Source organism: Apostichopus japonicus, chromosome 17 (assembly GCF_037975245.1).
Source record: "Apostichopus japonicus isolate 1M-3 chromosome 17, ASM3797524v1, whole genome shotgun sequence".
NCBI classification, from domain to species: Eukaryota; Metazoa; Echinodermata; class Holothuroidea; order Aspidochirotida; family Stichopodidae; genus Apostichopus; species Apostichopus japonicus.
The window spans coordinates 23,890,267-23,901,897 of NC_092577.1; the positions used below are offsets into that span (position 1 = coordinate 23,890,267).

Here is an 11,631-nt window from a genome sequence, read left to right on the forward strand (position 1 = left end):
GACTCACAGAAGCTAGTTGATAGTGAGTCTTTCGCAGCTCTGAAGAGGATAGTATCAACAGTTGGTTCCATGTTCACTGAAATATCAGCAGGTGAAAGTTCATAATTGAAATTTTTACCGCTGATGTCATGTCTTGAAACAGCCTCCTCCAAAGCTGAAGCCATGGCTTTCATCTTGCTGTGAGTGATCAGTTCATCTTTCCAATTCTGCACGGACTCATCATGACCCTTCCCGAGCTCGGTAAGGAACAGCTGTATCCGCCGGGCTGACACAGTGACATGTTGTTTGTTCATGATGGTAATAGCCTGAAACAGGAAGAAACAACATCATCAGATTCAAGACAAAACAGTCCGATGTGCACATAACCTCCACTTGTTCCATCCGAAGTGTGGGATGTACATTCTCCAAGGAATCCAGGCATTGCTGTGTAAACAATAAATTATTTTGTTAATGAATGACTCGCTGGAGTTTGCAGACCTTAGTACTGCAATGTCTTCTGGGATCCTTCACCAAGTACGCGGATCAAGGCACTGCCTGTAATGATGTGACCTCAATGTGATGTAAAGTCTTTGGTGTAAAACAACAGACACAAACCCCTACTACACCAAAAAAACATACAAAGACATCAACAACTGGAGTACGCTGTAGAATAAAATCAGAATCTACCTACCCGACTGCTGAGTCCACATTGATGTAGCAGCACACCATTCCTGTATGCCAGAGCATTCATGAACTTGTTCCTCGCTTTCAGTAATGAAGATTATCTGCTCATGTGTGAAGCTGACGGTTATGGTTCCCAAAAGTCTCATCATGGTTGGGGCTTTCTCTTTTGCTTCAGCGAATATGTTCTCTTGTGTGAGGCCCACAATATCCAGGGGCGAACATTTCCTCAGTAAGGATGGGTTCGCAGTACTGCACAATATTTGACATTCCTGGTCCACTGTGTTACTTATCTGTGTCAGGATCTCCTCCTTCACTTCTGGTTCTAATGTCAGGTGCTGAACAGCTTTCTTGAGTTTCTTCTCAGCCAAGGCTGTTACTGCATCTTTGATGTTTCCATCACTGAACTGAAAGCTCTCTGGTCTTCTCTTTGGATGTTCGATTAATAGCTGGGAAGGAGATTGAAGTATACAGTGTTAAATTTGGTTATCTGATGTCCAGGATGGTCACCGTCAATAATTTTGTGCATCATTGTAGGGCCTGTCTCACAATTGGCGGAATTTTTTTGTAGCCTATATGTATACAACTACCTTTTTGAGCTGTTTGGAGCATATAGTAAAATATGAAGAACTTGCTCTTTAGTTTTGGCTCAATGAAAAGCAATGCCTGCGTCAAAATAGTTTTCAATGATGGAACGATGGAGAGTCACAAACAAAAGACAACTTTAGGGTGCCCAAAATTACCTTGTCACCCCTTGTGCTGTGAAGGTTATTGAAACACATAGTAAATTATTTGCTTTCTTCAGGAGAAAAACATGATTAGTGAACAAAGGTACATGTACTGTACAGTATTTGATAGCACATCGTAGTACACCTCAAACTCCAAATGTGGCAAAATTACTCAGCATCGACAAATGGACGATGATTAGAACTGTTCGACAATTACAAAGCCAGGCCTAATCTAGCCTAGGCCAGTACTGACAATTCTGTCGATGAAATTCATAAAGTTCATCCTCGGTTTCAATTATATGACATATAAAACTCAGCTGGGCACAAATTCTTCCAGCAGCATGTCTTTATCATTAATCTTTTAAATGTTGAAGTAGGCTAATGCTATGTTGGTAATGATGACTTTTGTTACTCACTCTGGTAATACTGTTATGACTCTGTTCTCCATCTGTACATTGGGCTGTCGGGATCGGCACTGGGTCCACATGGAATGGATCGCCTTCACTTTGGATCGAACTTCTTTTTAAAACTGTACGTGTTCCTAATTGCTGCTCTGTTGGTGTTCTAGTGAGCCTCTGCTTAACCACTTTTATCCCAGGAGAGTCTTTGCTCCCCCTCTTTACCCTCTGAAATCGGGAGGCATATTGTTTGGTGAATTCAGACAATAGTTGCTGACCTCTCTCAATTTTTTCAAGCTTAGAAATGCACCCACGACAAATGCAGTGATGGGAGCCAACATTCTCCTTGTGCAGGGGTGGTATATCCAAAATCTTGGCAAGTCTTATATGAAAGTTTTTTGGCTTGGCAGTTATACCACTTTCAAAGATACTGCTCCAGTTTCTCCCTAGAATGTCAACATTTCTGCCACACACAAAACAATTCTTTCCAGAAGTGGAAGTTTGGCCTGTACCGGAGTAGTTACGTAGTATACGTACAGTTTTCAGTGGAGTGCCTGTAAATGCCATATTGCAAGCCAAAATGCTCAGCACGGTCAGTAATAATTCCACTTACGTGATAATATTGCAATGAAAGAGAGGGCTCTCATTAGAAAGCAGTTGATCCACAAGATAATTGATATAATTTGATTTGAAAGCTAGCGTTCGGTAACCTAGGCCATGGCATAAAGCCAAGCCTAAGCAGTAACAGTGTCAGGCCAAGCCTAAGCCATTCCATGTCACACGAGTGACGATAAATGTTTTTCAATGAGTTACAATTTTCCCAATATTCTACATTCCCAGTTGGAAATGTCACAGTACTAAGTAGTTCAGGCGACTAAGTTGCGATGCAACTTACAACTTACAAGTGACAGGAGTCAAGAATCGTAGAAACTGTATAGGCCTAGTATGGCTAGCACGTACGGACGACGACACGAGCATAGCAACATTTACGAGAAGTGTGTGTTCGCGGGAGATACATTCTGGACCAGGGCTTTTTGTCCGAAATAATAAATGTAGCGAATGCTGCGTATTTTTTTATAATTTATTACACTTTAATGAGTATTGTGTAGGGGAATACATGACGAATAGGATTTTTGCTGATATATTTTGAGCCTCACAATTTTCTGACATTTGTTCGAATTAGTACTAGATTATATTCAACGTACTAGAGTTGTGTCCGAGCTCCGCCCATTTGAAACGTGTATTCATTTTTCAGAACCAATCAACTGTTGGTCGAGTCTATTAGCGACACAGGGTCAGAAATCGGAAAGTGGTAAACAACTACAGATGTCGAATGCGGAGCATTCACATCGGTTGCACAGATAACCTGCCAACTGGCATATTTCCCCCTAAAAACCACATCACATCTATTCCGCCAAACATGTTTTTTTCACAATAGAGCAAACCGAAATAATGCGGTGCAACACAGCAACCGAACAAACTGGAGGGTCTACCCCATATAAAATAAAGCCCTGTCCTACCGACCATGAGCGGTCTCCCGTAACACGGTCGGTCCAGGTCTGGAACCACTCCCATAAGTTTACTACAAAGCAACAATGCCAAAAAACATGAGCTGTACTCTCTAAGCTGTCACAGCCGGTCCTTGGGCACAGTCCATCACCCAATCGCCAATGATATTTTTTGAGGTTGGTCACCAAGGCGCCGTGTGCAATTCTCCGTGCAAGATCACGGAGCCTGCAACCATTCAGCCTTTAATGCACCGAACGCCATACTTCGGCAGAATGACGTCCCTGGACAAAAATTGCATTGAAGGCCCTATCCCGCAACGAACTGTGAACGAGGGCCGGCTGTGACAGGTCAACAGGGGGCAACTCAATCAGAGCGGAGCAAATGACACGCACCACCCTGTTTGAAGTACTACTATGCGGTTCTTTGTTGCTAAACAGCGCCGGGACCCATCGACGCAGGTGCAAACGGCCCAAAAACGTACACAATATGAACAAGGCAACCCTGGGTCAGTTACCAATACAAAGGATTGCTTAAATCACAAAAGAGTAAATTTATTCCCCAGATGAACCACCCCTAGCCCCCCCCCCCCTTTTCCAGTTTTTGGTACATTACCGCCCTCTTGACAAGCTCTGTACCACCCGACCAAATAAATGAAAATATCGCTCTCTCCAACCGCACCAGGACGCGACGCGGAATGGAATACACCGCGCCCGGGTACCACAAGATGGGCGAAACAAAACGATTAATTACGGTGACTTTCCCTAGGATCGAAAGCCAGCGGGTGCCAAAGGTTTCCAGCCTGCTCTCAAGTACCTCAGCCCTCTCGTTCCAGGTTACATCACAAGGTGCATCGCAGCCGAACCATATACCATTAAATTTGATATTTTGATCCGACCACGATGCACCGAATGGTAAGTCTCTGTATCTCCAGCTACCAAGGCGAAGGCCCTTTGTCTTTTCCGGATTCAACTTCGCCCCGGTAGCTCTCTCAAAGATAGATAATTCCTGCGAGAGGGCACGAAATGAGCCCAGACTCGAAACAACACACGTGACGTCATCTGCATATTGAACGCATTTCACTTTGGCACCCCCTGGCACAACGAACGGAACAAGTCTTCAGTCCCTTTCCAAAAGACGAGAGAGGGACTCGCTAAACAAAACATAAAGTAATGGAGACAGAGGGCACCCCTGGCGCACCCCCTCTCCACGCTGAAAACCTCCGAACAAAACCCATTTACGATAACAGAACTAAAACTTTCCTCATACAATACAGAAATCCATTTACGAAAATCCGGGTGCAACTGAAACGTCTCCAATACATTCATTAAAAACCCACGATCCTTCTGCTGGTCCAGAGACACCAATGCACATGACAGATCTCGTTCAAAAACAAAGTCAGTCCAGTCGCGCATCAACCACAAGTTCTGCTGGATGCAAAGACCCTTCACTGCACAAGTCTGGAGATCACCCACAAGATGCGGCATAGCCAGTGCGAGGCGGTTGCACAAAGCCTTAGCCAGCAACTTGTAGTCTACATTTAACAAGGTGATCGGACGCTTGTTATGAGGATCCAAGGGGTCCCAGACTTGGGCAGCAAAGTAATCATGCCCAGACGTTGACTTTGGTTCATCAGTCCATATCATTGGCATCGTGGGGAACAGTTTTTGAGATTCCCCTCAATAAATCGGCCTGTGCCGACAAGTCCACATTGCCACGCGTAAGCAAACTCGAATAAAAATCCTTGTACATATTTCCTACAGTACGATTAACTACGTGACATTGGCTCTACTGTTACTGGAGCGGAATTCCCAGCTTGTTTGATGTTTAAAATCCATTCACACTCCTCTTTACCATAATAAATGGAACAATAACCGCCCCCCCCCCACCCTGCCCATACCTTTTAAATTGACACTCATGAAAACAATAAACGTGTACAACTTTTTCACGTGTGCCAAGTTTATCTGTCCCCGTAAACATTCTACACCACAACATTCCCCTTATCGCAACCTTCACTTGAGACATTCAAGACTATTCGAGACTGCATCGCTTTGTTGATGGTTGCCTACACATATTCAAGACGTCGTTGAATTTTGGAAGCGGTCCAATCTTCTGAACGCAGTGAAGGAGTTAGCTAAACGAATAGACGTCAGACAACTTAAAGGGACATGCCTTCGATCAGCTCTGGCGCTATCCACGGATAATTTCTCCTCCATTTCTCTTTGTCTTGTTTCGAGAGGCGTCGTAATTTGGAATTCTCGTCCTCGATAACCGACTTCCCAAAATCAATGAATAGAAGTAGAGAAGCCTTCTGATGGACTCCGCGCTCGGATAATCACTCACACGCACAACTCCGCACATTTTACTATAGTTTTGGACAACATAGTGCACTGAGCAGCAAAGAGTGAGAGTGGTTCGTAAAGTTATTTCAAAACGATACTATACTTTGTTTGATTCAAATAAATTACATTTTCGGCCTAGATAAGAGATTTTTGGCCTATGATTCAACCATAACTTAACATGCTGCTAACGAAGGCAATGTCTTTCTTAAGATTGGTAAAACGAATTTAGGCCAACTGTAAAAACCGGACGCCAAGCTGGAGGTTTCAGTGTTACGTTGGAATGCGAGAGGTCTCGATAACTAATTTTGAACGAGACACAAGCCTGGGTTCGTTTCCGTAAGGAACACAGACAAATTGACGAGTCTAGAGATTTTAAATGAGAACGTAAACTATATTGAACAATGGAGTCTGAACCAAGAACAACAAACGGTAAATACAAATATACAGAAAATTACTCACAAACTGAACAAGATAGGATACACTTTAAAACACGCTGGTCTCTTCCAACGGCGATATCCCTCAGCCGGCACGACCTCGATGACGACGATTCTCGGTCCGTTGTACCGCGAAATTCACTGGTCCTCGACGAAGTTTCTCGCGATCCCAGAAACAGCAGTCACCTTCTTTCCGGCGATGCTCCAAAATAGAAGACGGACTTCCAGCCACAATCGAGTGAAGCACAAGTCGAACTTCTCGCCGACTAAATATTACCAGAGTCAGTCCAAAATTAGCTTTATAGCCACCAACTCCTGGCGTAATGAACTGCCTCAACGGAGACAGAAATTCTTCACCTTCTCCGAAATACAGACTGGAAAACTGTACTTTCACAGCAAAGTCCTCCTCAAACTTCTGAATGGAATTGTAGAATCAATCTTGTTATCGATATCTCAATCCTTCAGAAAGTACTGGCAGTTGAGCACTGACGATATATAGTACAATGGTATAATATGTGTCGTCGCTTGTATTCGTACAGAAACTGGGAAGTCCTTTGCATATCTCGCGTACGTTCCAGAGAATCCACGAAAATGTGTGCACACCGCAACGGGACTTCACGTAAACCGACGTTAACCTGAGACCAGCGCGTCATCATGAGGAATATACCAGAACAATCGTGTATTATAACATTGTGACACGGTAAACCGACCTAATTTCTCAAATACTGATTTATCACGTAGGCAATTTCAATTACTCTCCACATTATAACATTAGGTTTCTCACTAGCAGTGACTAGCGTTAGGCTACAATGGGCCCTCGTAACATCAGTGCGATTCCCTGTGAGGTGAGAGTACTTTTCTCTTTTCCCAGATTATCCAACCAATTCCTTGAGAATGTTTAAAATGAATTGCTCGGAAAATCTGAAACCATGGAGAATGTTTTATTTAATAAATTGTGCAATTGATTAAACGAGGTTACCATCGCAGTGCTGACTGTAGTCTTCTTCCTTAAAAAATGATACAGCTCTCTTATTTTACTGATAAGGCGGTGTTGTTTAAATACACAAGCATACTATCCCTTTAAGGTCGTTGTGGATCACTCCTGAGTAATGAACAGCAAGCAAGCCCTCCCCGACTTGTTTTGAGACGTCTCCCCAATCAAGTTCTCGCCTTAGGGTAGCTGATCTCAAAGCAGAAAAGATAGTGTGAATGTCTTCACCACAGCTGTATTTCCTTGTAAATACGTAAAAGGGCGTTTGCTCTAACAATACTCCGATCAAGCCTACTGCGTTCTTGTGGGGGGAAAGCAAAGTAAGAATTCCAGCTTCTCTCTCCACGCTGTCCCTTTTTGTTTAATTGGAAAATTCCTTTGCGGCCACATTAGTTTCATAAACAAGGGCATCGTACACTACGCCAAATCCACCTCTGCCGACGACATTTCAATTGAACTTCACACTCTCCCTCTTGATATGAAAGCAAGGCGGCAGTAAAAAGTGTGGCTTGCTTTGAAAGGTACTTCTTTGTTTATGTCATCGATGACCAGCAACGAAGGCATTGGGGTACTCGAGAATTGTGCAACATTTGATCTTGCGTTGAGTTTAACTCCATAATATTTTTGAATTCTTCTACCGTTGCTTCCTGGAAACACTTTTCGTATGGCTTTTCCAATGGCTCTGTTGGTTATTCCGGACACATGACTCCTAATGAAGTCCTGGATCTCCGTAACGTGCACGTACAAATTTTCATCTCGGACGTAATTTCCCCGTGTACTGTATACAAAAAATAAAAAGGCGAAAGGGACAATGAGGGGAAGTTGCATTGCTTTATAAAACAGTGCTACAGAGAATTGCCATGAATGGACTTAATTATTTATAAACCAACATTACGCAACACCTTTTATTCTACACTGTTTGTCATATTTAAAATGAGTGTTTTGGTTGTCTCTGTTTTGCCACGAAATGTTTCCAAATGTGGATAAATGTGGAAATATTTTGTTAAGGACGCAGTAAATTATTAACTACCTACAAACCACAATTGGTTAACAACAGATTATGTATAACAAAGAAAGAAGCAAATGTATGCGCTAATTAACAATTGAATATCAATATTTATTTCTCGGCAAAGAAAGAATTCAAATAACACTCGCGGAGAATGGGTATATCCCATATCAATAATGAACATACTAAGACATTTGGGGATTAATTTGTTTTATTATTGGAAGCAGTTGGGAGATCAACGCGAATTCGCGAATTGTCATTGTGCTTCCGTTAATTTATAAAATCGTCTTTCTGTCTTATAGTATCAGCCGAATCAGTAAGTAAATATTTGTTTGTCATGGACTGGACCTATCATTATAATTGGATCATATCACAGACAGTACATTTGGAGAAAGGATTGTTAGATATGTGAGATATTTGATAGTTCGATGTTCCTACATGCATGAGGGGTACTATACTGTTTACTGTATGCACTGATAACATTAAATCTATTGATCACATTTTGGTCACAAAATGCTGACTTCATTGCAATATGATGTCATATCAAGCACAATCTTAAAACAAAATCATTAAAACAATGCTTCGAAGTAAGTCTGTCATGATGTCATAAGTCCAATAGACCATAACCTTTCGTATTTCTTTATAGTGCCTTGTTTCCATAGCCTGAAATAGCCTGCAATCTAAATCGTTAATTTCTATTGCTGGCAAACTGCAGAATACCTCTCTCACGGTGTAGCTGTGTACACCGTCGCAAAGAACAATCAAAATCATTGAACCGCCATAGCAATTACCTCGGTGTATTGCGTGGTCCGTCGATGTCGTGTAGATGGTGAGCCACACTTTCAAGTTACTATGTTTGAATATAGGGGCATTCCGCAGAAGATGGGCATGGAAATCCAGATTTCAAATGCAAATTATTACATTTTTGGTGATTGAATATGTAACTACATACATTGCTCTTCACGAGTGTTAACTTGATATCCCTATGGATTTTTTCTTAATGTAGTGCTTAATTAGTACGTTAAGCTAACGAGCCTGAAAAAGGTGTCACAGAAGGGACAATACATTTTTGGCAATAACACAAACTCGCATAGCAGGAATGAAATGAAAGAATATGTGAAATTTTTGTATGGAGTTATTATAGACATTTCAGTTAATTCTGACATTTATATGATACAGTAATTAATATTACTAATTAATTAACTAATATTGCATATTCCCGTTCGTAACAATTTCAAGCATATTTTTCAACATCACTCGTTATTGGTTAGCTGAACAAGTTCGTTTCAACTTACCATAACCATACATCTGCCATATTTTCTTCTTTTCGTTATTACTTAATTTCCCAATATTATCAACTAGCAATACACTGTCACGGACGGGACATTTTGTCACAGGCGGGACAGAAGCAGCTAAACACACTGGTAAGATTATACTACAGTTTCATTTTGACTTTTTGGCATAGTTTATTTTGTACCTTAATAACAAGGCCACCTTCGGTATATTGGGCTTCAATAGACCTGGTAGCACGGTTTATTTGTTGCTATAGGCAGGCCCAAGGATTAGTATCAAATGAGCCCCAAGACTTTCCAATCACTGCCTATTGTATGAAATCATTGTCTGTGAAGCGATCACGTAGAAAGTCACGGTTTAACAGCAAGTACTATAAGCTTCTATTTACTGTACTGTACATTGTATTGCAAACAAGTGTAGTTGATTACATTCACTTTCCCAGGAATCATGTGATACTGACATATAAACACTTTTTCACCAGGATATCACAAAATCTCGAAATGGCTTTGTTACGCAGAAAGCATCGGATTGCGGTATGATTGAACACCTCTTAAACTTTACATATTGCAAACAGAGTGAAATACAAAAAAAATACAATATCTAAATGATAGTAGAGGGGTTTCTTGATTGTAATGTGCTTGTCAGATTTGTCTATACCATGTTCACATTCAGAGCATTTCAAATTAACATAAACCCATCAAAAAGCCATGTCCATTTGCTGTCCTGTCCGTGACACATCTTAACGAGCTTATAATTAAATATAATTAATAACTAAAAGCACTACCAAAAAAGGAGTATGTTTTGCAGGTATTACTGAAGGCACCTGATTTCATATTCAAGAACAGAAACAAACAAAAAGACTAATTTTATTGAGTTATTGCTGCAAAATGCCCCGTACGTGACGTAACATTACTGTGGAGTGCCCCTATAAAAAAATACAGAGAAAGAAACTGCAGACAGCATCTTTTTAATGTTGATATCCCAATAACGGAAAAGATTACAAAATGCTGTTTTCAGTATCTTGTATGTATATATTTGTGTAAAACTAGAAAACGGACTTACCATTCAATAGCAAGAGCTATTTTCTTCTTTACTTCACGCCTTCCCTGTCCCGTTGACGAAATTGCCATGGTAGAATTAATATAAATATTTAAAGATTCGGGGATTGGTTAACGAGCTCGTTAAGAAATGTGATGTTGGGAGTACGAAAACACTAACGCAATTGAAGCACAAATTATTACACAGAATAATGCTCATTTCACTTGTTGAATATTCATGCCTGTGTGAACTTTATGAAATGCATGAAAATGTCACACAATGTGTGATAGACCAGTGCAAGTTCTAAACGGATTAGCTTTTTAGTACAGCTTCGTATACAAATCTTTTCAAGTTGTATAAACTTGCTCAAAACGCGAGACACTTTTTCTTTGTGTCATCCATTTACGGAAGTGACGTTGCTTCAAACTATAGTAGTGGAAAAAAAAACAACGATGACCGACTTCGAACTTATATTAATTTCCTTGTATCATTGATAGTTTCATCTCAGAGATATTCGGATTGCTTGACTTCCAAAACGACGATAAAATTGGGGAAAACAAGTCTTTAATAAAAGTTTCATATAAGTTTACCATTTACAATTCAATGTCAATCAGCAACAGTTCCACATTTCATAAAGTCATAAAACATTGAAAAAGTTTGAAGCGTTTTATTCGCAGTTACGTGTTTTTTTTTTTTTAGGTTAATTCCATAGTAAACAGATAAATATTTTCATATCGCATAAGGGTTGCGCTTAAAATTCTTCCTATTAACGACAACAAAACACGTAAACAGGTAGCCATGCATAGCACGTCACGATCGACAGAGTAAGTTAGGTCAGGGTTGATACGATAAATATTATCGTATCTCATCACTTACATAGAGAAGATAATGGCTCGATTGGCAAAGGAAATATGATATCTTATCTTCTCTATGTAAGTTGCCATGATAGTTGCAATGCAAACGGTTATTGTTTCCGAAGTGTTTTGGCGTGTGTTAGTCACGCTTCATCATGGCATAGGTTTGCTTGAGACGCACCTTCCACGTGCTCTTAATCGAATATTGGCTAGGCACATAGTCATTTAGGAACGCGAACTCGGGTCATGAATTCGCTGTTACGGTAAAAAGTAAACACATTCAGTATATATTGGTCATAATAGTTTTGTCTGTATATTACAGCATTGAGCAACTCCGCGGATTGCACTTTTGTGTATCACTTAAAACATTTCTATTTTGGC

The 11,631-nt window shown here is 40.7% G+C and overlaps 1 protein-coding gene across 1 annotated transcript; it reads right to left on the reverse strand.

The window, feature by feature from the left end:
* Positions 1 to 164: 164 nt before the first annotated feature.
* On the reverse strand, positions 165 to 2,353 carry LOC139984775 (uncharacterized). The gene is made up of 3 exons (XM_071998815.1): positions 1,805 to 2,353; positions 671 to 1,109; positions 165 to 305 (listed from the first exon to the last, which is right to left on the reverse strand). Exons 1-3 carry the CDS (start codon positions 2,351 to 2,353, stop codon positions 220 to 222), a joined length of 1,074 nt encoding a protein of 357 aa, XP_071854916.1. The 3' UTR covers positions 165 to 219.
* Positions 2,354 to 11,631: the final 9,278 nt, after the last annotated feature.